Consider the following 27138-nt stretch of genomic DNA (forward strand, 5'->3'; position numbering starts at 1 on the left):
TTGATAGATATTGACTCATCCTTGTCATGATGCTTTGCTGTTGTTGGCTCTTTTATTTCTTATTTTTCCCCCTTTTCCCTTTAGTTTCTTATCTTGCCTGGTGGCTTCCCTCTGTTGAGCCTCATGGAGTTGTGACCTTCATTGCCTTTTTCTAGGATATTGCTTAGAATTGTTTGGAGTGCTGTTTTGGTGTTCATGAAATTTCTCAGGTGTTCTTTGTCATGGAAGTATCTAATTTTCCCATCGATTTTGAAAGATAATTTTGCAGGATACAACAGTCTAGGTTGGAAGTTATTTTCTTTTAGGGCTTGAAATACTTCACTCCAGGCTCTCCTTGATTTGAGGGTTTGTGTTGAGAAGTCTGCTGTGATTCTGATGGGCTTTCCTTTATAGATGATTTGTTTCTTTTCTCTAACTGCTTGTAGGATTTTGTTCTTCTGTTGAGTTTCTGGGATCTTGACTATTATATGTCTAGGTGTAGACTTTTTTTGATCATGGCTGAGTGGAGTTCTATATGCCTCACTTACCTGTATGTCCAATTCTCCACCTCTGTCTGGGAGGTTTTCTACTATTACTTCTGTCACCAGTTTTTTTATGTCAATTGTACTTTCTCCTGTTTTTTCGTGGACTCCTATCAGTCTCCTATTCTTCTTTGCATCATCTAGCAGCTGTTGAATTGATTTCTTGTGGTCCCTTAGTATTTTTAAGAAATCTCTGTTTTCATGGTCCTTAACTGCAATCCTATCTTCTATATCTGATATTCTATCTTCACATTACCTTAATCTGCTGTGAATACTTTCAATGGAGTTTTTAATCTTCTGGATATCTGTTTGAATCTGTTTCATGGATTCCATTTATTTCTAATGTTGGGCGATCATGGTTTCCATTTCTTTCTCATGCTGGGCATTCATGGCTTCCAGTGTGGTTCTGAGCTCATCTATTTTTTTTTTATCTGTTTCTGTTCTAGAGCCTCTAATCATGTCTTTCACTCTGCTCACCATCTCTGTAGTTATCTGGGAGATTATTTCTGTTTTGAATTTTTCTAGAGCCTCATTCATCTGTTTTGTTACTTCCTGTGCTATCAGTTCAGGGTGTCCAGATGGTTGATTATCAGACTTTTGCACCTCATTTCCCCCAGAAATTGCCTTTCGTGGGGTGGAAGTCTGGGTTTGTGACTTGCTTAAATGCCTTCTCATTTTTGTTTTTGGTACCGTCCCTGGTTTAGTTCCTGGGTTGATATTATGAAGTTGTTTATTGTAAGTATCTTTGTTGGTCTATTTAAAACCCTTATGGAATGATTGCTTCTCAGATGTGTCTTCCAGATATAGCTGGTCTTTAGGTTTTGAGTCTCTAATGACTCTGAGGCTCTCTCATTTTCATTATACCAGGAAGGAAAACTGTTTAGATCAATCATGACACCTTACCCCAAGTCATAAAATCAGCAACACCATAGCATCAAATACCCCTTAGAGAATGACAATTTGTGGTAGTTATTAATCTATCACCTTTAAAAAATAAAGGGCCTCCTTCAAGGTGTGTCTCTGCTGTCACAAAAGACAACGTGGGCAGCAGTGTGCAGTTATAAGTCAATGAGTCTCAGTAAGCCAGTCCCAGACCCATGAGATTCAGGCAAATTTTTGATTGCAAGTCCCAAGTTGAGCTCCTTGTCCTCCTGCAGGGTTGCACTCTGCAAGTTTCTACTGCAGGTTTCAGCTGCTTTTCCCCTGAAGAAAGTCCAGTTTCCAATGGAAGCTGATGATCCCTCCAACGTACCACACACGGTGGTCTGGGGTGCCTTTACTGCAGAGACTCCCTTCACTTTTCCAGTGGGCTTGTTTTCATCAGGGAGCCTGAGACAGGCCCTCTCTCTGTTGTTCACTTCTGGCGCTCAGGACAATGGCTTTTATGTCCCCCTGTGCCTCTGCAGTGTGTAACCAAGTAGCTGCACACCCAAAAGGCCAGAGGGCGGGGGGTGGAATGGGGTGCGGAGTGTGGTTGGAGGCGAGGCCAAGCCGTCAGCTGGTGGGGCTGCCCCTGCCCGGTGTGGAGGGGGTCCTCCTCACCCTGTCGTGGTGGCTGGTGGGGAACTGGTGGAGCCTGTTAAAATTACTTTAATACCTCTTGGATTTGTTTTTTTATCTAAGTAGAAATTGTATTAAACTTGGCTATCAATTTGGGGGAGAAGTGAAGTAGCAACATAATTGTGTTCAGTTTTCTCATTGGTGAACATGGTCTCTTCATTTCTTGATGTTTAATTAGCAATTCTGTATGAGTCCTGTACACAATCTGTTAGTGTCATACTCAAGCGTTACTCTTCTTTTGAGTGATTATAAATTACATAGTATTTTAATTTTATTTATGTATACAGAAGTAAAATTGATTTTGGTTGATCTTGAATCCTATGACCTTCATGAATTCTTTTACAATTAATTAATTAATTGGGTCTCTTTGAGACTCCTTTATTTGTGGGAGCTGTAGGGTCAGGGTCTGTAGACAGGAAAAACAAATAGAACAGCGTCCTCATTGGGTCTTCTAGCTAATCATGACTAGAAGGAATTAAAAACAAATTTTCTAAAAAAATTCTCTATACATCAGGGACAGGGGTAGAAAAAGAGAAAAACCAGATAAAGAAAGGCACCGAATGGCCTCGGGACTTGCACCAAGAGACCAGAAAAAGAGCTGATGGGGGAACACAGAGAGAAGGCTGGGGCACAAACAATAAGCTGCTTCCATCTTCAATAAAATATAGAGGAAGCAAAGGTGTGGGTATGGACTCACACCTATGCTCTAACATAGGTGTATATATACACAGATACACATGCGTGTGGGGGTATCCGCTCTAGAGTCACTGTGTTAGTCACTTAAGGTCATTATAAAGTACAATAGACACCTGCGTGCCTCCTTATTAACTCTAAACTAACTGAATAAGCCACCCTCTTCCCAACTAGCTGCCCATCCCAAAGAGAAGGCCTTCAAAAGTAGGTCAAGGACAAGAAAACAGACAGAAAGAAAGAAGAGAAGCTACGTGTAGGTCACTGGAGGAAACGATGTTAGACAGATGTGCCTGGAAGCCAAGTTTGGGGGAAGGGGGGAGGGTCACTCACCCCCCTGTAAAATCAGCTGACAGCAAAGGCCCCCTTGGCCTCCATCCTTCCAGATCTCCCTGCACTGATTCTTCCTTATCAGGGTAGCTGTCCATTCCCCTGTCCTTTTCCTCTTTACAAATAAAGTGTCTTCCTTTCGTTAAACTTTGTCCCTCTAATTTTTGTACTGGGGCTGAGTTTTAGGATCCTAGTAGGTTACTTGGACAGAAGAGCAGTGGTGCTCGGCCCCCAGGTGCAACAGAGTAAAAGAAGAAAAGCGTTGGTCTTTCGCCATTCAGTATAATTTACTGTTTGAGGATGCAGTGGTGGAATGATTGTCTACTGTACATAGGCCCTGGGTTCAATAGAACTGCAAAACAATGATTTAACAGTAATATTTTTAGGCATGATGGGAAGTGCTCTTATACTCCAACTATTTTGTAGGTTTTGTCATGAATGAGCAATTTTTTCTCAGATACTTTTACTGTATCAATTGAAATGACTGTATTGTTTTTCTTTAGTTCATTAATATGATATATTACACTAATTAATTTTAAACATAAAATCAGATTTACATCCTAAATGAAGCTCACTTAATAATTTTTGTTTGGTTTTACACTGGTAATATATTTTTAAGGAGTCTGGCATTTACACTCATGAATATATATTGGTTTTTAATTTTTTTGTTCTATTGTCTTTGCTTTTGATATCAGCAAACGTGGCCTCATAAAATAAGTTAGAATGTATTCTCTTCCATTTTTCAGGAAAAATTCTGTAGCTTTTGTATTAATTCTACCTAAAATGTTTGGTACATGTCTCCAGTGAAACTATCTAGACATGGAAATTTCTCTTCTGTCAATCTTCAAATTATGAATTCAATCTTTTAAAATTTATAGGAGAATTTAAATAGAATAAAGATATTCCATGTACAGGAACCTAATAACCTCAAGGAATGTAAACACTGTATGTCATAAACATGAGAAAAGATTAATAATATCAACAAGAACCAAAGTGGGGAAAAGAGATTTAGAAGAGGAGAGGAGAGGCAGGAGGGAAAGGGATTAAAAAAGAATCAAGCTGTGGTATGTACATGTGCCCACTCCCCAAGATGACTGTAAACTGCATGTACTGCAAACATGTACTAAAAGGAAAAGTCAGAGAGATGAAATAGTCAAGAAGTTATAGAGCTATTAAATTTATTTACTGTCATGGGAGTTTGTGCTTCTTAAGGAATTTGATTTCATCTAAATTGTCAAATTTATAGACACGGTTGTTTGTTGTATTCCTTTAGTGTACTACTGATGTTTAAACAGTCTGTAGAATTATGCCACTTCATTCCTAATTGTGGTGATTTGTGTCTTCTCTCTCTCTCTTTTTATTTGTCAGTTTTTCTTGAATTTGTAAATTCTATTCATCTTTTCAAAGGACAATTTTTTCCTTTCATTGATATTCTGTATTGTTTTTCTCTTTTTAATTTCATTTACTTCTGGTCTTAAACTTATTATTTCCTTTTTTGTCTTTACATTAGGTTATTTTGCTCCTTTTTTTTTTTTCTAGTTTTTTGAGGTAGGAACCTAGATTATTGATTTTTGACCTTCACTCTTTGTCAAACTATACTCTAAATATATTTTTAAGCACTGCTTTAGCTGTGTCCCACAAATTTTGATACGTTGTTATTTTCATATTCATTTAGCTCAACATATATATATGTGTATATATATATATATTTTTGGTACCAGTGATCGAACTTGGGACCTTGCCCTTGTGAGCAACATATTTTTAAAATTTCCCTTGAAACATCCTTTTTCACCCAGGAGCTTCTTAGAAGTATGTTAGCAATTTTTCAAGTGTTTGAATTGATTGGTTTTCTTCATGTTATTGATTACCAGTTTAATTTCATTGTGTCCAGAACTCACTCTGCCTGCATCCAATTCTTTAACATTTGTTGAGGTTCCTTTTATGGCCTAGGATATGGTATGACTTGGTAAATGTTCCAGAGGCACTTGAAAAGAATATTCATTCTGCTGCTGTTTGGTAGCATAATCTTTAAGTGTCAATTAGATCCTATTCATTAATGTGGTTAAATTTTATATTCCTGCTAAATTTCTGTTTAATTATTTTATTAATTGCTCAGAGAGAGGTGCTGGAGTCTTCACGTGTGATTGTGGGTTTATCTAGTTTTTCTTTCAATTCTATTGGCTGTGGCTTCACTTATTTGCAACTTAGTTGTTTGGTGCATATACATTTGGGGTTGTGACATCTTTGTGGACTAAAATTTTAGTATTTAAAGTCTCTTAAAACACTCTTTGCTGTATTGTCTCAATAATATTAAGTGAAATACGTCAGGCATACAAGCTTAAAAACTTTCATCGAAGTTGGTTTTAGGGCTTTTGTTTAGAGGTTTCCCCAAAGCCTCGGGCCTTCTCAGAGGAGGCTGAATCTAGAGTGTGCGATTGATTTACTGATTTACGGTGGGGCTGGCCCGAGGGCACCAGGATTAAGGGTGTGAGTGCTACCCCCTCAAGTAGTTTGAATAAGATAAAAGGGGTGGAATTGGCTGTTAAGGTTCCTTGCTGCTTGGGCTGTCTTCCGCTGTCGCTGCCGTGAACTGTTACCCTCTGCTACTCTGCCTTGCAGCCAGCCGATTATGGGCTAAAACTTATGAACTGTGAGCCAAATAAATCTTTCCCCCTTTACCTTTGGGTGTTAGGTATTTTGTCTCAGCAACGAGAAAAAAGTAACTAAGACAGTTGGGAAGTCATTATTCCTTCAAAAACATTTCTAGCATCATCCATTTCTTTTTATCTCCTTCTGAGACTCCAGTGGAACAAAGTTTATATCTCTTGTCCCACAGATTTTTCAACAGAAATAGTACAATGAACAACTTTACAAAAACAAAATTGTAAGTAATGGGTCATTACTAAAATGTACAATTTCCCAAAACCAACAAATGGCATGAAATATGGAGAGTTACACGTGCAATCGAGAAGATAAATTTATTCCACAATAAAACCCCAAGTTCAATCTACTTCAGTAATTGTAATCTTTGAGGAACAAATACCACAAGTTATATGGAACCTTTGATTGTCGAATGGTATTATATTGTATAAGTATAGGATGTTTTGTTTATCAATTTACTACTTGGCTGCTATTTGGATTGTTTCCTGTTTTGGCTCTTGTAACCAATGCTTCTCTTAACATTTGCACACATATCTTGGGGTAGGACATTTGTTTCCATTTCTTTTGGATATTTTCTTTAACTTAAATAACAGCTGAAAACCAAGGTGGGGCACTTAGGAGCTGTATGTAATGGTGGAGAAATTATATTCAGATGATTATTCCTCTAAAATAAACTTCTAAATTGATTATTTGCTTTTTGATTTGATTTACATTTGAAGCAGCTGAATCCTCAGATGGATCACAACAGCAGAACCCTTCTTATCAACCAATTCACATGCCTTTCTCTGGCAGCCATCCACCTGCTATAACAGGACGATGACAAGGTCTATGCATTTAGATTTGCAATTATAGGTATGAAATTATAGTCAAAATTGTAAAAGTGTTTACTTGCTTTTTTAAGCTTGCTTCTCATCAAGTTCTTCTGTTATTTTGTTTTGATCACTAGTTAGTGTTGAGATTTGAGGCACTGACTTTTTAAGCTTTTTGTCTCATTTTTAATTACAAGTAAAAATTGATAAATAAAATTATTTATGGTGTACAGCATGATGTTCGATAGACAAATACATTGGGGAATGGTTAACAACCTATTTGACGTATGTGTCCCCTCACCGAATTATACATAAATGAAGATCATTTCTGTATTGTGATGTTATCCTCTCTTTTCTATTTCTTGTCCTCAGAACCATATGATGCAGATGATCTTTCACTCCATGTTTGCTTGAGAAAAACATAATAATATAATGTGGCCCAAAGTGAGTTCAGAGACACAGGAGACAGTAAGGATTGAACACAAAGGGGCCGGGGAGAAGGAGGAGAAGGTCCTGGAGTCTGCACTGGGGCTTCCAGGTCAGCGGTGCTCAAGGAAGCATAAGGAAGGACATGTTCTGTAGGTCACTGAACTGGGGGACCCAGGTCTCTGGGGAGGAATGAGAGTCAAGCAGGAAGCCTGGCACAGTGTCGAGGGATAGCGACACTGGTTCATCCTTCAGTGTTGTCACCTTCATGTCAGCTCAGGAAGCCTGGAGAGGACAAAAGACCGTGGTGCTTCCAGACCGAACTGCATGTGGGCCCCTCTCCCTTCTCAGGACCCCTCTTGATAGCATTGCAGAAAAAAGAGAGATACATTCTCAAGTCTCCAGAGCCAGTGTTGCTTCAGAGCACAGCCTCTTACTACGTGCATTTAGTGCAAACTTCCAGATCAGAAATCTGGCCCCAAGTCTTTCCTACTGTTTCTGTCTTGGCTTTTGTCACCTCTATCATCTGTTGCAAGGAAAGCAAATACGCCTCTGAGGGAAGGTTAAAGGACATTACCTGTTGGCTGCAGTCCAGGGTGTGCTGGGAAAAGAAAGGAAGATACTTAAATGGCATGGACACAGATTCATCTCCCAAAGACAGTGTTCCAGGACCAGACTGCCACCCGAGATTTCTCTACCACACGATGCACGCCAGCCAGGACAGGGTGAGCACGGACTGAGAACATGTGACCCAGGAAGCCTCTGTCCCACAAACGCAGGGTTCAGTGGCTCCTGCTTTATTAACCTCAGTTTCTCATTACCCTTTCTTTTATCTCTGTAGCCATAAACCTTTAGTAAACATAGACATGATTTCTGTATTTCCAGGGAATTTGAGATCGACTGGGGAAGGGAAGGCTTAATACAGAGTCATGGATATGCTGATAACTAATCTGAGAAAAATCTATATCTTTCCCCAAAAATAGGGGGAAAGATAGAAATTCTTAGCTACCAACAGGCTCCTTACCTTCGTAAGCCCTGGAGTAGATGAACAGCCCCGCCCCGAGGAAGAGCAGCCCTAGCACAAAGCCGCCAACTCCACTCAGCATCTTATTCAGTGCAGATCCAGACCGTGCCCCTGAGAGAAGACGCCAGGTTTAGTGACTTTTGGTCTAAGTCCAACTTCTCTCATTGAGACCCTCAGATTCAGAGCTTTGACACCACAGGAAGGTGCCTGCACTAGGAATGTTAGAATTGCTTATTCTTAGAAAGAGCGATGTAGAAATCACAATGAATCGGTACAACATTTAGGCCTTGAACTCATTTAAATATACCAGCCTTGAACTATCTAATTTTTTTAAATCACCTGATTTTTAAAGAACCTGAGGTCCAGTAAGGTTACAGAGCTTGTCTAGGGTGAAGGACAGGGCTAAGAGTGGACTCCTCTCATGTCAAGGAGACCTGTATGGATCCTCTTTTCAAATCATTGAACAGGCTAGAGCAGCAGCATCCGGGACATAAGTTCAATCCACAGGCAGGGCCTGGAGCAGTGAGGACATGGTGCCTATTCTGGAAAGCTCCGCCTTGCTGTATGAGGACTGGTTCCAGCATGCCCAGTGAAAGAGAGGCAGCCGGGCCTAGGATGGCACAGAGTGCAGTTTACTGTGGGACTCAGTGACAGAAGTGTGGTCCTTGGCAGCAGCATGATCAAGTAGATCTCTGCAATTTGGGTTAAAAAGAGGGGTCTATGCATCAGTTAGGACCAAATGTGACTTCATCTAAGCCAAAATGTACCTGGTTTATGTTAAGATAGTATCAAAGAGTTAGGCACCTTTACAGCACCAGAGCCCAGTTGTAAAGCTCCACATACTACTCCAGTGGTTTTCTGAGAAATTATGCAGAAAAAGCCCAACTAGGGTTGCTCTAGGATCATCTTGGTGGTAATAGCTCAGCTTGGCTTAGTTGAGTCAGGCTAAATCCATACATTCCATCTCTTATAAGTGGCTTTTACAATCTCATGCAGCCCCTCTTCTGAAACATGCTCTGAGTCTGTGATGCGTATTAGTGCTGTGTGGGCAGCATGCTGTGAGGCCATTTTTCTGGTTTGTAAGCAGGGTTCACAGCAACACTGCACAAAAAGAGACAGGGAACTATTATGTGCGTGATAGTAACCATCAGGTTCTTCACCCGGAGCCCCAGGAACCTAACAGCTTAGTGTGTGTCCTACAAGAGGGACAGGATCAGACAAGGCTTTGATTTGGGTGTTTTACATGTGACACGAGGTGTCTGATATCAGGTGCACACATAACAGTTTGTCTCAATATCTGCACAGATCCCAGGGAAAACAGTAAAGCCAGCAAAAGACCGAAACTGCAGTTATGAGTGGAAAATAACTGCTTTGTGGGGACCTTTAAAGGTAAATCTACACTACCCGTAAAGAGTATCGGTGGCCTCATCTCTATTAGACAGGACAGTGCAGCCACTAGTGGCTAGTGTGATGGAGCGTGCCGCTCATGCTGGCCAGCAGGATGGGATCCGTAAGCAGTTCCTAAAACTGATGATGAAATGACCCACCAGACCAGGAGGCTGACTGCAGAACACAGAAGAATTCTTTAGCCCACTGAGGGCATCACCCATAACCACAGGCTCATATGCCAACAAGATCAACAGGGACAAAATTTGCTGTGAACAAAACCTACTAAAAGCTTTTGTCCTCATTCTGCTCCTTGGCTGATCGGATTTTCTCCTGCTTCAAACCAGACAAAATCTTAATAGGTTGCACTGCATCATTGGTCCAGACACAGGTCCTCTGCTGAACCCATCTGTATACCAGGCATTCCCTGGTATGCAGGCCACCCCCTCATGCACTTGTGAGATTGTGGGCACAGGGCCGGCCACCAGCGGCTGCCGCCATGTTGTGTAACAGAGGTTAAGTACTGAGGTAATTTTATAGGTAACTGGGCCCAACACTTACTGGGACCCTGGGAGTTAATAAGCTATTGGAGAAGACCTTGAATTAATGTAAATGCATACATCGTGTCACTTACTGAGAGTAAGGGCTGCACTATACCAGGCTGAGGCCAGTGAAATAGGCCATCTGCCCACTGCAGAGGTTGGCCAGTTCACACAATGGCCAATGAAGTCTTGGTCAGGGGCTCTGACTGTAGGAGGGCCCTGCTAGAAACTGCTGTTCTAAAAGAGGAAATAAGGTTCTGGCTCCCTCCAGAATGGTGACCTAAAACTTGACCTTGTTCTTGCTAGAGAGTCCAACTCATACTGTGTGCTGTACTAGTGACATCTAACTGTATTGGCACTATTGGCACAGGGGTTCCCAGAGCCTGCACCTGATATATCAAAATACTTGTTTTTTCAAATGCTTTCTATGGGGAACACTCCCCTCCCATTTTTGTTCCCTTCTTGATAAGCCAATATAGTGGGCATAAGCACTGAGCTACATAAGAAATAAAACCCCACCAATAACCAAGAGCTCTACAAAAGCCTACACATTCTTCACCGTACAGGAAACAAGTAAACTGTTTGTTTGCTTTTTGTCTTGCATTGTGCCTGCAATCAATTGGATCATGTTCTACCACACCACTACCAGAACCTTGAATCTTGTTGGAGATGATAACTCTTCCTCTCATGCATAGGCGAATATACATTCTACTGTGTCTTATCACAGAGTAATCTTTTCCAGTTATCATATCATCCAAATAATGAAACCTTCGGTGATATCAAAAACAATATCCAGTGCCTTTCCTCCCAAGTGAAAATAAGCTGACTGAGTGAGTCTGGAATCATTCTTCAAGATCCATCCAGCTTTTTCACTGCCCAGACATGGGTACAGAAGGCACTGTGAGCAGATCATAAAGACCCAGCCCATTCTAATTCTTTTGTGGTGTCTCCAATCTCAGGATGTTCACCTAGAAGGTTATACTGTCTGGTATTTATTATTCTTCTGGGGAGAGGAAGGCTGCCAGGGTCTCAGTTTGCTTCCTCCTCAACACTATCTTTACTACCAAAACCTTGGGTTTAAATTGCCCCACAGAGGTCTATAATGTCTTTTCTGGTGAAATGCCCGATCCCAGAATGTTCTCAGAGAATGGAACGATTAGTACCATATATGGATCAGGGCTCAATCTCCCTACTTTTAGATTCAAAAAATATTTGTCTTCATCTAGGCATCTTACCCCCATATCCATAAACAACTGCTGGGGCTCCAGAAAATACTCTGGTTTGCCATGGATCAGTTTACATATCTACAAGTAGTCACATCTACAAGAATGACAGCATTTGCCATGGTCAGTGGACAAGTAGAGAGTGATTTTCAATGAGCCTCTGGTCTTCCCTTATACCCCTTTTTCTGGGGTGAATGTGGCACCACTCCTAATCAGGAGAAGTGGAGGAATCCATACCCATAGCTGGAAATGCCAAGGAATGCTTTTCTCAAAGAGAAGCAGATGGAAAGTGTTTAGGCAGAAGTTCCTTCCATAGGGTGACCAGCATTGTGTCAGATTATTTACCTCTCTTTTTGCTTAAGGATTCTAATATGAAACAAATCATCACATCTGCTTTCCAGCTAATTTAACCAGCCATTTATTTCTTTTCTTTCTTAGATTATTCATCATTTTTTCCTACCACACTTTGTGATCACATTCAAGTATTGTGTTAATAGATAAACAAGCAAGGTTCCCAGGTAGAGAGGACATCCTCTACTACTTCAGTCTCAAGTTCTTCTTCACTTCCCTACTCTTAGGAATTTCAAGCCTTTGAAGCCTGTTCTAATTGAGAGATAACAGCTTGCATCTGAAATAAAAGATACACAATAGGACATAGTGAGATGCATCTTTGGCATATGAGAAAAGAATTGAGAGATGGAGGGAGGAGTGAGGGAGAGGAGGGAAATAAGATTTAAAAGGTGGGGCTGTGAAGTGCTGCGTATATGCACCAAGTCCCTGTGAGGAGTGTGATCATCATCACAAGTCCTGCAAACATGTACAAACAGTGGTACCGCAGTCCATAAATGCTTTGCAAAAATTTTGTTTTCGTTTGTAAACTCCGAACTGGGTGGTAAACATGACCACAGCCACTTTCCCACCCAGACACAAATGTGGCCATCTTTTCCAAAATTGTACAACAAATGAAGTTCATGAACTGAGGTACCACTGTGTTGGGGACAATCCATGATATGCATAGTTGGTGAGGGGACAGAGTACAGGCCCCACAGGCCCAAGGTCGGGGTTGACCTGCCTCAGGGACAGTGAAGTATGTATAAGATTGCAGACTTCCTGGCTATGTGGAAAGGCATAATCATAGCACTCCTAAGGCAAGATAACTTCTACTGGGGACAATAAATTATGCAGGCATCCTGGTGTGGGGAAGGACATTAACTTTCCCTTTGAGATGCTAAACTTGGTCCCTATCACTATTCCTGGAACAGGGACACCCACTCCCCTGCACCTGTTTCTGAATAATAAAAGCAGCTCCACCTGGAGTTCATGGAAGCCTATCCACTACAGATAGATTCCTCCCAGTCCCCCCTTGCACACTGAATATTGTTTCTGTCTCTTTCTTTTATTCCCCATCTTTCTCTCTACAGGTATTCAGAGGTCTAAAGAGCTCCCACTGCCATTGTATATGAGAGAAGGGGCCAAGAGGTGCAGGGAAGAATTAAGAAATGTCATGCACATACTCCAACTCCCCGCAACGAGTGTAATCATTAGGCTCTATGAACAGGTACCGATTAAAATAAATAAATAAATAAGCAAAAGAAAAAATAGCTTGCATTACTTCTTCTTCCACTTCTCTGCCCTCCCCTGCAGCTAATCACGAAATACAGCAAGCTGGGATTTCAGACTTGTCCTCTAAGCTTGCCATTTTCTCAGCCAGGTGAGAAGCTAACAGGAGGCTGAATGAGAGACGCATGTCTCTTTTGAGCCGTATCTCTTAGTCTCTTTCTTCTCTCTTCTGAAGCCAGTTGGTCGTTGGAGAACATTTGACTTGCTCATGGCACTAGTCATCCCGTTGCACCAGCAAGACACTCCCTTTTTTCCCCACAGTGGGATAAATGGTATTCAGCAAGCAGCTACTACTAAATCAACAGCTATTTTGGAGTGTTACTGTGGTTGCATAGTAGACTGAAAACATGTACTATAAGGGCCACTCCTACCCACATTGAATTAGATGGCTAACCCAGGATGTCCTTTATGAATGCTTACTTCCTTTACTCATTGCCTTGATCTCCTGACTGTCTCGCCAATTATTCTAGAACAATAAGCCTCAGTGTGTGAGGACTGGCCCCAAGGCTCCTTGCCACAGAAGAAAGACAGGTAAACAGATCTAGAATTGAACAGACTACAAACTATTAGTGGAAGATTCCTATGATCTGGATCGGAAGGTTAGGCCAAAAGTGCCTTCATCTAAGATGTATTGTGCATGGTTTATCTTAAGCTAATATTGAAGAGTCAGGCACTTCCTTGGCTTCATGGTCCAGGTGTAAAATTCTACATACTAGTCCAATAATTTTGTATATTTACAGTCTGCTAGAAAACTATGCAGGCAAAACGAGGAGTTGTACTGGGGCAATCACACTGATTACCATTTCAGATGTTTGTGATCGTGCCAAGCTAAATATATACAGTGATCTTCACTTCTGATATTAGAGGAAGGTTCAAAATAAGGACAGCTTCTCTTTTGCCTAGGAGGTATAACTGATTTCACCAGGCATATAAGTTCCTGTAGAAACTATCACAGGGCTATCCCAGTGATTTGTGCAGAAAGAGAGGAGAACTTGGAGCAAACAAAATAATGGTGTAGGGAAAAGAGAAATCTGACACTCAGAGATGAGGAAAGACCATTTAGGTGGGTTGGGCATTTATAAGGTGTAGGGTTCCCACTCACTCCACTCCACGGTGACAGGGCTGCTCCAGCTCGGGTGCTCCACCTGGCAGGCATACACCTCTCCACTCTGAGGAACTGTTTCCAGCATGACCAGGGTCTGGAAGGTCCAGTCCCCGTTCTGGATCAGGCCTGTGGACACCACCCCGGCCTCCTCCTCCTGGCCATTCCGGAACCATCTGACTTCAATGTGGCCTGGGTAGAAGCCACTCACAGAGCAGACCAGGAGGTTGTGATGCTGCAGGGGCTGGGTCTTTGTGGGGTACACAGTCATGCTGGGCGCAACTAGAGAAGAAAAGGCAGAAAGAATTAGTCAGGAAGTTGGAGTAATCCGTCTTGGCTGGATGCCTTTTTGCCTCCATCTGTTCCCAGGTCAGGTATAACAGTCCCCTCTCAGCTGGCCACAAGACCTAATGGTGTCTTGATTCTTGACTTGAACCCTTATATTAGGGACCTTCTGGATCTGAGAGACGTGGAAGCAAATTATGTTTAGTTTTGTTTATATTTTGAAAAAAATTATTCATTTTTGAATTGAAATATTTACAAATTTTTGAAAACATAGCATATTAATTAGCAGCATGATTTCTGGACTACTTGAGTTGAAATCCTGGATCTGCCTCTTTTTGGTTGATCACAGTGAATTACATTTCTTTTTATTTCCACTTTCTCACCTCTAAGGAGAATAATGATACAGATTTATGAGGTTACTGTACCTAAAATATATGCAATGACTGGAACTTAGCCTTCGATATATGTTATATATATTAATTATGCTTTGAGGAAAATTCTGACTCAAAGCAGTGTGAATGGCTGGATGCTGAGCGCACTACCTCAATGGACTATGCCCTAAAATGCCTCAGAAGAGGCCCACCCTGGGAAGAATGGTCAGACAGGTGACTCTCTAGGGCCGAGAACTGAGTCCCAGGGAAATCTTGAGTCCTGAGAAGAGGGAAAGGAGTAAGGAAAGCCATTCTTCAAAAAGTTTCTGTGTTTCCATTTTGTTGATGACCCTTTTTAACTAAACATATCATTATCAGAATTGTTATCATCCTACAGCTGCTTCTCTTTCTGATGGGCCCGTGAGGCCTGGCTGAGTCCAGCATGTGTGCTTAGTGCCTGGGACTAACCTTGACAAAACCTCAATAAATGCATATTTTTAAAAAGGATAAACCTGGGGAAAATACTTTTTAAAAATATCAAAAAAATGGTACACTTAATATTGATTGGTTAATACTGACAATTTTGCAGAAATTTTCATTAAGTAAAAATTTAAATTATTAACATAGAAAGTAATAAAAAGAATCAAACTATAAACCACAAAGTGAAGGAAATACTAAAGCAAACATCACCAAAGTGTTATATTTTTACTGCATAGAGACCACATAAAACATTGAGGAAAACACAAGGACCCCAGAGATATCAGACATGAGTAGATAATTCTTAGAGATGATTCTTATTGGGCAATAAGTGTGAAAAATGTCCAAGAAACTTAGAAATCAAAGAAAGAGTAATTAAGCAAACAAAGAACCAATAAAAATTAAAATTAAAAAAATAAAAAGACCAAAACAAGAAATTAAACATACAAAAATAAAAATTTTTAACTGAATATTTGAGAGTACTGAAAACAGAAGAAGTAATTTGAAGTAAATTGCCCTAACTACACAAAGGAGTGGGTCAATATTGAAGTAGTATGAGCACTATATAAGAATAGTAATACTATAGTAAGTAACGAAGTTACAATTAAACGACCAGTTTGTCCATCAGTTCAGGTTGGTAACAAACCCATACTAAGAAAGCAAATGAAAAGCAATAGCAGGCAATTCTGACCTCAGAGAAGCCCCGGCAAGGTCAGCAGTGACTCAGGGCTTCACACACTCACTCACACTCACGACCTCCCGACCCCGGCCGCCCCCAGCCCCGCTCACCTGACCGCCCTGACAGGAGCCTGACCAGGTCGTAGTTGTTTCTGCACCTGTCCACCCCGGCCCGGTAATTGTCCAGGACGTCCTTCTGGCTGTTCAGGTCCTCCGCGATGGGCCGCCCCAGCTCGGTCACCGCCTGGAACTTGCCCACCTCGCTGTCGAAGCGCACGAACACCTCCTGGTTGTAGATGTATCTGTTCAGGAACCGCACCTGCTGCGTCCCGTTGACATAACGGCACTCACCCTTCATCTGCCCCAAGAAACGCCCTGTGGGGACAGGAAGGACGGTCACAGGCGGCCCTGCGAGGAGAGCGACTGTGACACCCGCGGCGAGGGCACTGGGCACATGGGGAAAGCCGGGGACACGTCTGACTGGCTCTGGATGCAGTGCTCTCCCTGCAACTACCAGAAACCCTTCCGATGCGGCACCCTCCTGGCCCCGCTCCTTCTCCGGGCTGGATCAGACGCCAACAGGCCAAAGCTGGCTGCCCCTCATCCTGCCCTCCTCCAGGAAAGCTCCACCTGAAAGACTTTCTGTTCCGCCTCCCAGGCAACAGTGCTTTGCCCTGTCCTCCCTCACACAGGTCCACCGCCTTCCCTCTGAGATTGCTCTATGTTGCCCCCGAGACAGGCCTGTGCTGCCAAAGACTGAGAAGCAAACATCTCCCCTCCTCTCCTGGCGATTTAATTAGTGGAAGACAAACATACAAGAAGTTACGCGGGAGTAAGATGGGTCAGAAGGCAAGTGTGGAGTGAACAGAGGAAGATCTAAGTGACGGGAGGCGCCAGAGAAGGACTCTGAGGAGTGACATTTACGACGTGTCACAGACGTTCAGTCAGCCTGAGGTGGAGGAAGGGTGTGTCGCAGGCACCTTTGGGGAAAGGGGGGAAACATGTCAGGTAAGGTAGTACCATGTGCAAAAGCTTGACGAATTGATGAATTTCTTAAAAAAAAAAAAAAAAGACAACAGGGGACTGAAACACCAAATGAGGGGAAGAGGGTAGAAGATGAGACTGAAGAAGCCATGGACAACTGGATACTTAAAAGTCTTGTTATTATCGGGAGTTTGGATTTACAGTAAGTACTGGAAGACCACTGAGAGGTTGAAGGATTAAAATCATGATCATAGCACTGATCCAAAATCTTTTATCTGACTTTCCAAATCCAAAGCCATATATTTAAAAAAATTTTATATTGTTAGTATCTGTTGGCATTATATAATGATTACATTCATTGTGAGGCATGGCACGTATACGAAACACACATGAATTCTTTTTAGGCCCCCTTCCCCACACTTCCATTCTGGCTACATCTTTCTATTTTTTCCCCTACCCTCCCTGACCCCTCTCTCCTTCCTTGATCTCCTTCCCATTTGAGAAAGATCCCTCTCCTTTTCCATTTGTCAAATCTGACTGAAGGAGTAAAGGTAAAGATATGCCTTTATGGGTCAGTAAATCACGTGTGCCTCTGTATTTTCAATATATGGAAACATGTACTTACAGCTCATATACATACCTGTCCATACACCTACCATATGTATATATTTACTTTTGTTCTTATATTTAATTGAACCACAAAATGTTTAAAAAGAGGTTTAAAATAAGTGGTTAAAGTGAGACAAATAAATTCAAGCATCTGATGTGATCAATAGTACAGAATAACTGCAGGAGTTTGAAAAATATTGGTGGTAGTCACCACTATTTATGACTTGCAAAGGCAAGTTGCTGAAACTTAACAGAAATGGTGGGGACCAAGAACTCATGAAATATTGAAAAACATTGCATAAAGTAGAATAGCCAAAAACAAAGATCTTGAACTTGCCTTGACAGAATGAATTCAACAAGAAGATGGAGAATTTATGCAGCTGTCCTAATTGGTTTGTTTTGTAGTGAGAAAAGCTAAAATAAACCACAGGGAACTGAACTGCAAGGCAAGTGTTTATGAAACACACGAATCTAGAATTTTGGAAGCAGCACAATGCAAAGCAATGTGTTCAACCTCTGTTCTGTGACATTTTGAAGCAGACAATTTGCCCGAGGTCTGTTTGTGGGAGCTGGCAGTGAGCTGTGGAACAGCTCAACAGCAAAACTGTTCTGGGCTAAAGCACCACTGGTGAAAACCACCTGAAATATCAGTGGTGAGAAAAGCCACAGGTAATTGTGAAGGAGCTGAGAGTTACATAGAAAACTTCACCAATACACCATCTAATGAAGACCTTGGTTCTGAACAAATTTATCTAGCTGAGAAAAAGCCCAGACTGGGATCCGATTTCTAAAAATGTTCATAATATCTAATAAGAAGCAAAGCTATTTTCAAAACCCTTACAGATTCTAAACAAAGTTTTACTCTTCTTGGGTATGATAATGCTCGCTACAAGCAAGAGCAGCAGTAACTGGACAAAGTCAAAATCCAGCATGTCTGCAAGGTGTATTTCACTTGTGAATTATTTTTTTAAAAAGAAAATATGAACAATCAGAGATGTGTTTTTAACAGGTTCAGTAGCCACTTTGACTCATTGTCTTAAATTCATTACAAGCAAGCTGAGCTCTCAGGAAAATCTATAATTTTATTGTTCCTGTACAAATGCTCCCCACACCATACTCCTGAACTGCTTGCAAAAGACGAAGTTTTGGCTTTTAATGTCATTCATATGGCATCTGGGCTGAAATCTTGTGAACTAAGAATCTTGTCCCATAAAAAGCAGGTATATAGAATTTTTAAACTCTATCCTTACTGCAGTTTAAGGAGAACTAAGAATCCTTTACAAATATTTGGCTCAGACTTGGGACTGTGTCCGTGTTTGTAAATGGACTAGCAGAGGAAGCACATGTAAAATATCATCTTATGAATGGAAAAAGGATCATATATATTTCAATATATGATACAAGTTTATCAGAAAAAAACTAAACAAATTAAAGGAGGATGACATAAAAAATGTAGATCATCCATGTCCTACAATTCCAGGAGCATGGATGCCAGTCCCATAGTCCCAAATGCACTTGCACGTTCCCTGGAGGACTGTTATAGCTTGCGTCTAGATGTTCCCCCAAAGCCTCATGTGGTCATAGAGGGTGTTTGAGAGGTGGTTGGATCTAGAGCATGTGATGCTGGGATGAAGGGTGTCCACTGATGGGCTGACTGGCTTGGCACTGCCCTATTCCTGGTAGTCTGGATAAGATAAAAGGGGCAGAAAGACACTGTTAAGGGCCCCTCGTTGCTTTTGCTACTGTGTGGGCGCCATGAACTGTTTCTCCTCTGCAACCTCCTCTGCCATGTGCCACCCTGCCTTGGAGCCAGCTGATTATAGACTGAAACCTCAACAAACTGTGATCTAAATAAACCCTCTCCCCTTTAACTTTGAGTGTCTGGTATTTTGGCTCAGCAAGGGGAGAAAAGTAACTAACACAGGGTCCTAGGGACATTTCCTCCAGAGCCTGTGGACTGGGAGCCATAGTTGCTGGTACCAAAAGCCCTGGCCCGACTTGTTCCTTCCTCTTGGGACTTAGGGAAGCTATGATCTGGGTCCCCCAGGTCCATGAAAGTGGCCAACAGGACCAGTTCCAGCGCCAAGCACAGTCACTGGACAGGAGCCAAGGAAGGTGGATCCTTTTGTCTTCACCACTCTTTCATGTCTACTCAGTGGCCTCTACTGCGTTATATTCTTCCAAGTTCCCAGTAGTCATTGGTTTAGCAGGCTTGGCCAGGACTTGTAGGTTTATGGCCAGGTCCCCACAGCAGGGAGACACCGAGAACATGGGTCTTCAGGTGGACAGACCATTTACAGGATGTTGGCAGATCTCCAGACTTAGCCCTGGAGAAAGGATGGCAGGAGGTGTGAATTCTGGATCCGACAAGGCCTTTCTTATTATTTGTAAATTCTCTGCTTTGTGACAGATGAGAAATTAATAAACAGAACAGAAGTTGCTGTCCCAAGTCACGTCTCATGTTGCTGCTGTGTTAGCGCTGTTAGTCTAGGTCATCATTCTGTCAGCGATCGCCGTCCCCAGGGAGCCTCTCAGAGGCAGTACAAGGCGTTCTTCATTTAGTATTTTGAAATGTCCAAATGGGCTTAAAAATCTATTATTACATCTCTCAAAGTGAATAATTACAAACTAAAGGAGTGGCTTTATATTACTAACTAGAAAAGGCAATAGCAATTCACATAAATCGAAAATCATGGATCCTCTTGCAAATGCTGCTGCTACTGTTTCTCCTCACCTTTCATCTGCCTCCCCTCCACTTCCCTCTTTCCCGCTTCCTACTCTCAGATCTCCCCTTCTCCTGCCCCAGCTCCCCTGCTGCTGTCCCTAGGTTCTTTCCCTAGCAGCTCCCTTTAACATCTAAAAGACAGGAAATGGAAACAGACATGTTACTTAACTTTTTAGACCAAATCAGAATGTTTAACCAGTATCAAAGATTCTGAAAAGCCTAAAACCAATCCATTCACTTCCAACAACAATTTATCCTGATCATTAGTGCCTACCAAGCTAGATTTTGAGATCTTTCCAATTTAACCACATGCTTGTGGGGAATGTGCTGGCCCAGGCATGGATGTTAACTGCTGAATTGGAAACACCCTTGGGGATTTTAAACCAGCTTCCAGATTAGGATTTGGTAAATCAGTGAAGGGCAGCTAGCCTAGAAGGGCCACTTTTCTGATTTTTTCCTCAGAAGATGACCTGGAAAGCTGTCCAAGATTGCACACCCAAAAGGATGAGTCAATCCTCAACCACTTGGATGGATTTGAACAAGCCTTTCAACAAAACTACTTTAACTTGATCTTTGTGGTTGCCATTTCCACTCTCAGCAACCTATGTGAACGACACAATCTCCACCGGGCAACAAAATGTCCTGTGAAATAGCTTCCCTAGCTAACCAGCTGTCCAGCACCATAGAAAAAGGGCAAGAACCTACAGTTCCCAGAGCCTTACGTTCCCAGGGGAAAACCGTCAAACTAAAGTCCTCCCGTTGACCAGTAAAGAGGGTCATCCAACCACCCCTGCAGCTCAGGTCAGAAGGCTGCCTTTTCCGCGCACACAGGCCATTGCAAAATGGGCTGTCTTCATACAAACGCAAGCTGCCATCAAACTGTAACAAAGTTACCTCCCCTTCTCCATCCAAGCTAGCCTGAATTGGTCTGGGGACATTTCCCCCACTTAAAACCAATTGGGCGAATTAGCTGTAAGACTGGGAACAAATTATTCAGTGCTCTGGTTAACTTTGAAGCCACATGTCTATCCTTCACCCTGACAGAATTTCAATAGTTTCCTCTCCAGGGTTCTGATTTTATCGAGATCTTCAGAGTGCTAAGCAACTTAGGGGAGTTCTCAAATCCCTACCCATTTCTTTCCAAGTCAGCCTCTTTTGTGAAGTTACTGTTTCTCAGTCACTATGATGTCAGTACCTATACATCTTTTGGGGAGACATCTTTCGGAAAGCATATCAAACCCATGTCTCTTGGAAATGACACTAGAATCAATCCTGCCAGCTCTGGTCTTACGGAGCTGCCCCACCCAGCCCGCCCTCACCCTGTAACCTCATATCCCTAGCCTCTCCACCCCTCTAGAATGACCCAAAGCTTCGGGTTCATCCCAATACTGATATGATCATATTTTTCAAAATCTCCAATTAAAATCTAGGTGGATCGTAACAAGCTTCTCTCTAGCAACACCCAGGAGCCCTGAGGCCTTGGCTGGCATACAACCCACAGTGAGTAACTTTGTACATGAGAAAATGGTTGTTTCCTGCACCAGCTCTTGTGATACTCCCATTCTGCCTGTCCACAAACTAGCAGAAAAGAAGGGAGACTCCCATAGGGTCTCAGAATTGTTAATAACATAGTCATTTTCCCAGCACCCAGTAGTCCCTGACCCTCTGAACAAAACCTGAACAAAATCTGAACAAAAATGATATTGGCCTATTGTATAAGTGCCTTAAAAACTGGAGGATTGGAGGAACTTGCCTTTGAGGATAATTCACAACCCCATTCATAACATTTAAAGTCATTGTAAGAGAGCTTCCCTTCACTCAGGGAAAAAAGGGCTTACCTTATTATAGAAGATGACCCTGGTGACAAGCCCTCAGACTGTGAGGATGGCACCTGAGTTTTGAATAAGGGTAATATATCTGTATGTAAGTAGCGAGGTTGTGATCTACCAGGTAGATTTGGTCCAGGTGCTTGGGTTAGAAAGAGTACACAGAACTATTAGGACACTGGCTAAGAGTTGGCACCTCTTAGAATGTATGCAGTATGCTCAGAAGCCTTTCCAGTGCTGTCAGTAGGACTGCTTGTTCTGATGCCCAGTCCACGAGGGCCCCAGCAGGACCTTCAGATTCCCTTACCTAAGTAGGCCTGGGTGACCCTAATCCGTTGGGTTACCTCCTTGTTGCACAGTATGATGCCTGTGCTGTTTTGACTAGCTGATGTAGAACTGGGATAAATGCACCTAGACAGGGTGATGCGGAAAGTTTCAAACCTTATAATTGGCTAAGTTCCTAAAAAGAACACCTTCAAAAGGTCCTCATGGCTGATGAAACTTCCAGTTCTCAGATATTTTAAGCTCATGTCCCCCTGGAAATGGCTCCCTATTGACTTCTGCTCTACAGTTTTTAGCGATCTTCCTCATATTAGGCCTAAACATTTGACTCCTACTTAAGATCTTTCTAGACTGTTTTAGCAGATGTTTACAGGAGACACTGCTAGCACCACATTAACTCAGCACCTCAATCCTCCGGAATCACTTGTCATAGGGAATGGAACCGACTTACCTACGAGGCTTTACTTTATATTTAACAGCTATGTGGGTGCCCCTCATTAGGAAATGGCTCCAGTTCTCAATTTCCCAGCCGCAAGAATCCAGATGGGAGACAGGACGCACCCACATCAGATAACCAACCACTGTGGTACCACGGTGGCACATAGTGACTTTACTCAATCATCAATGCTGTCTGACAACAGGTTTTGATCAAAAGTGGGAAATGTTAAATTTAAGAAAAGCTGAATCTCCAAGAAGAATCCCAGCTGGCTAATTGAGGTGAAATTCAGGATGAAATCTGGCTGCCATTTGCTGACTTGCCCTCATGCACCTAGCCAGTGTTCCCGGGGGAATCATGGACCAAACTTTGTGGCTGTTGCACAGTCTTGTTTTGATTGCTAAAGTGAACATCCTCCAGAAAGTCACAGTTTGCTTCCTGCACCTGACCAATGAACTGTGACTTACAAAGAGATGTGAATATCACCAAGCAGAGACAGACAGAGTTGCACCCCTCTTTTGCATAAAGCACACCGGGATGAAGACACGACACAGGTGGGAAAGCCTGTCTGAAAGCTATTTCTTCTCTGTTCCTTTTGAGTGCACTTTTGTTTTATAATGAAGTCCGTAACTCCTGAGTTTGCTAACCATTTTGTTTCATTAAAATAAAGCCCTTTCTTTCTTGAACACTTAGTGCATTTTAGTTGACAAGAATTACTAAAGCAGCTCTTACTAGAACACTGGTAGAAATATGCAAAGTAAAGGCAATCATGATGAGGTCTCAGGTAGAAATGAAGAACAAGACATTGGAAACTGGAGTCCAATTCATCCATATTATACAGTTTCAAAGAGCTTAATGGAATAGTGTTCATGGTTTATGAGTTGTGGAAGGCAGATCTTAAAAGCAGTAAACTAAGCTTTGTTGCAGAAATAATATCTAAGCAATAGTATCCCCAAGTTCTCAAAAGGATTTCTTTGGCTTCTTACAGTAAAATAAGTGAAGACAGAATTTATGATCAAAAAGGAGGAAAAATGTCAATATTTGGAAAATTCTCAGCATAGCTATGTAAAAAATAATCTTCAGAAGAGAAGGAAATGGTATGGCCAAGTCTTTGTTTGCTAAAGAAATTAATACAGACAGATGACAGCCAGGTTCTATCATTCAGTGGAGGAGTGGCCCTGAGGCTATGGAAGATGAGGTTCCCGGAGAAGTGCCGGTGGGATCTCAGCATTTACTGCCTTGTGCTGCCTTGGGATTCTGCTCTGAGAATTCTGTACCCCTATCATTCATGGCTCAAGTAGTGGGTCAATTTATGATTCAAACCAACATGCCAGAATATGTTAGCTGTAAATCTTGGTGTCCTCAGTGTTGTGCTAATTTTTCAGGTGCACAGAAAACAAGAGCTATAGAATCATGGTGGTCTCCACCCGGATTTCAAAGGATGCATTGCCTGGCCTGGGGGTCCATGAAGAGACTTGTTACAGAGCCAGAGCCACTCCAGGGTGACTACCAAGGCAATGGTGAGAGGAACCATATGACAGAGGCCACCACAGAGTCCCCATTAAGGCAGTGTCCAGTGGACTATTGGCAGTGGGCCATCCCCTGAGACCACAGAAGTATAGAGGCCCAAACATGCAACTCCAGCCTTGGAAAGCTTAGGTGCTAATTTGAAAGCTGCTGTGTGGACTGAGCTCAGCAGTCCATAGGGACAGAGCTACCCGAAGCCCTGTAGAATGAGATGCTTGGAGTCAAAGAGGGCTGTTTTCCAGCTTTAAGAATTTCCCCATCGGGTTTTGGAAGTAATTGGCATCAGGTAACCCTTTCATCTTGTTGACGTCTCCGATTTACAGTGGGAATCTCTGCCCTGTACGTCTCCCACCATTGTATTTTGGAAGTTGAAAACTGTTTCATTTCAGAGTCTCACAGCTGGACGGAAATTTGCCACAGCCTGAGTCTTGCTTGTATCTGATTTAGATGAAACTCTGATCTTTGGAGTTTTCACTTGATGCTTTCAAAGCTTAATCTTTGGAGGCTGTTGATATGGAATGAGTTGTTTTGTATGAGAAAAATACCAATTTGAGGGGCTAGGGACAGAACGTTGAGGGGTGAATGTGTCCCCCAAAGTGCATGGCTTGTAAACTCCAGTGCAACAGTGTTTAGAGGTGGAACATTTAAGAGATGCTGTGGTCATGAGGGTCCCGTCCTCATAAGTGGATTAATGTCTTTATAATAGAAGTAGGCTCATTTGTGTATATGGGCTTGTTATAAAATCCAGTCTCTCTCTCTCTCTCTCTCTCTCTCTCTCTCTCTCTCTCTCTCTCCCCTCTTTCTTTCCTCTATGAGATGATCCAACAATTAAGCATGTGCAGCTTTAAACCCCTCAGCATTGGACTGCATAAAAGAAACTTAAAATCAACACATATCTGGGGGAAAGAATTAGGGAAAAGATGTAAGTGGAGGAAAACTTACATAGCTAATTAAGGAAAACAGAAGGAACGATGAAGAAATCTATGAAATGTGGGAAAAGACTCAAATAGACCAAACTTCCTCGTTTATTGGATTTCAGTTTCATAAGATGTTAACCTTTACAATCTCTCTGTACCCCTGCTAAGGGTACATACTTTGAACCTTATGAAATGGCTGGTTTTAACTACTTGTAATTTACAGAAGAATTTCACATGCTTTACTCCCACTTGTGAATCTGTTCTAATAGGCTCAAGCTAGAGATGTGCGAGGTGTAGGGTAAGCTGACGGGATAGAAAGGTTCAAATGAGGGTCATAACGATAACTAACCCATGCTGGGTTTTCAGAAGATGGTTTCAGGAACCAAAGAACAGCCCACAGGTGCTCCTTATCTGTAAGGTTATTTTGAGCATTTACTGCTCTGCGTCATGTGCAGGGTACTTTCCACGGGAGAAAGAGAGTGCCCTAACCCCAGCTTCATCAGAGCACCTCCAGCACACGGGCATGGGCTTCATAAACAGTAGAGTTCAGGGGAAAAGAGAAGATAATGAAAGATGTCTCTTGGTACATCCTTACATGTTATAAGGCAGCCACGTCAGAGGTTCTTCCAGGAGGGATTCTTGCAGTTCCCTTTGACTCCACATATAATTTCCAGAAAAACTTTTCCTTTTCCTGGCATAACTCCACAGGGTAAAGGCAAGTGCTGAATAGGAAATTATCTTAGCACTTACTGTTAGGTTCAGTCCTTTCAAACTCTGAGAGAATCTGATGTAAGGCTAGGGAGGTTTCTTGGGAGGAGAGTAGGGAAGAAATGGACTCCATGGGGGGCCCAAATGGAGCTCTTATGGAAAGGATGAGAATCAGGGCTCCTTGTAGAAATAATTTGAGATTCATATGGAAAGAATAAGTGGTCACAGGGAAAAAAAATCACAGTTTTGTAAGGGACTTGGCCTGGACAAAGTGAGCAAATGAACTCCCTTCCTTCCCCACCCACACATAGTAGCTCAGCACCTGAGCAGTGCACTTACGTCGGGTGTCCCTGACCAAAGTCACAGGAGGGCTCAGCACCATCAGTGTCACTGTCAGAGCTGTCACACCGGAGCCTCTGGGGAGCCACAGATACGCCATGCTGGAAACAAGAGAGAACTGGGTCAGAGAGGAGCAGACAAATCTCACACAGTGAGTGCTATGATCCTTCCTGGCCCCCATCCCATATACTGAGAAGCAAGATGCTCAAGCATGTGGTGCTGGGTGGGGTAATTTCAGTGTTGAAGAACCAATCAGCATCAGAGATGTATGGCATCATTAGTTGGTGGTCAGAGATTCAGTATGAAGATCCTTTTCTGAAACTTTCAGTATCTTTCATTAAAAGGATTATTTTAATTTAGTATTTCAAAGGTTTGATCCATTTTCACCTGAAACACTTGGATTCATTCACTATGATGAGTCAGCTTTGTCAAAGTCAGCCTTTGACATAAAACCTCAGGATAATTAATATCTTATGTGAGTGTTTAAATTCCTTAGTCCTGGTTCCTATTATGATTTCCTTATTTTATTGAAGATACGATGTTTTATCTTTCTACTTCTCCCACTTTATCTGAAGAAAAGATTTGAAAAGACCTTGTTAATGAATATATTATAAATTTTGTAGGACATAGAACAGTATGAAAAAATTATGAATTGTATCATTTGATGCAATTATATCATTTTAAAATATATAATTCTTCTATTAGATCATTATTACACATATACATTACATTAATGTAAACTCAAAGTCTCAGATTCAGAATGGACTTTCAATGACAACTATACATATAAAACTCAGCATTAATTTACAATGTATCACAGTGTTGCTAAGAAGTCATTCTTTGTATTTCAACATTTCTAGTGGCAGGAGTCATCATACTGCAATGAAATTATTAAGATCTATTGGGTGAGAGTTGAGCATTTTACTTTTCTCTCAGAATTGTCCTTATGGCTTTTTATGTATATTTTTCAAATTTTATGATTACCTCAGTACAGTAAGGGAAGTAACTTACTCACCACCACATATGGAGAGAATAAATAATGGTGATTGAACAACTCCTGCAAGAATACAAAACTAGGGA

At 41.9% G+C, this 27138-nt stretch overlaps 1 protein-coding gene across 2 annotated transcripts; it reads right to left on the reverse strand.

Moving 5' to 3' along the window:
• Positions 1–6065: 6065 nt before the first annotated feature.
• Positions 6066–26244, reverse strand: LOC101706010 (HLA class II histocompatibility antigen, DRB1 beta chain-like). Of its 2 annotated transcripts, XM_004846870.3 has the most exons (6): positions 26059–26244; positions 15817–16080; positions 13895–14176; positions 8022–8132; positions 7575–7598; positions 6066–7282 (listed from the first exon to the last, which is right to left on the reverse strand). In XM_004846870.3, exons 1-6 carry the CDS (start codon positions 26237–26239, stop codon positions 7269–7271), a joined length of 876 nt encoding a protein of 291 aa, XP_004846927.2. In that variant the 5' UTR covers positions 26240–26244; the 3' UTR covers positions 6066–7268. The 2 variants fall into 2 exon arrangements, with proteins under 2 accessions (XP_004846927.2, XP_021115714.2); XM_021260055.2 differs by lacking the exons at positions 6066–7282; positions 7575–7598; positions 8022–8132 and adding an exon at positions 11419–11800 and having other exon boundaries at positions 26059–26243.
• Between the last annotated feature and the right edge of the window lie 894 nt (positions 26245–27138).

This window comes from Heterocephalus glaber, unplaced genomic scaffold (assembly GCF_053883595.1).
Source record: "Heterocephalus glaber isolate CG9 unplaced genomic scaffold, H.glaber_assembly_v1.0 deba00001141, whole genome shotgun sequence".
Taxonomy (NCBI): Eukaryota; Metazoa; Chordata; class Mammalia; order Rodentia; family Bathyergidae; genus Heterocephalus; species Heterocephalus glaber.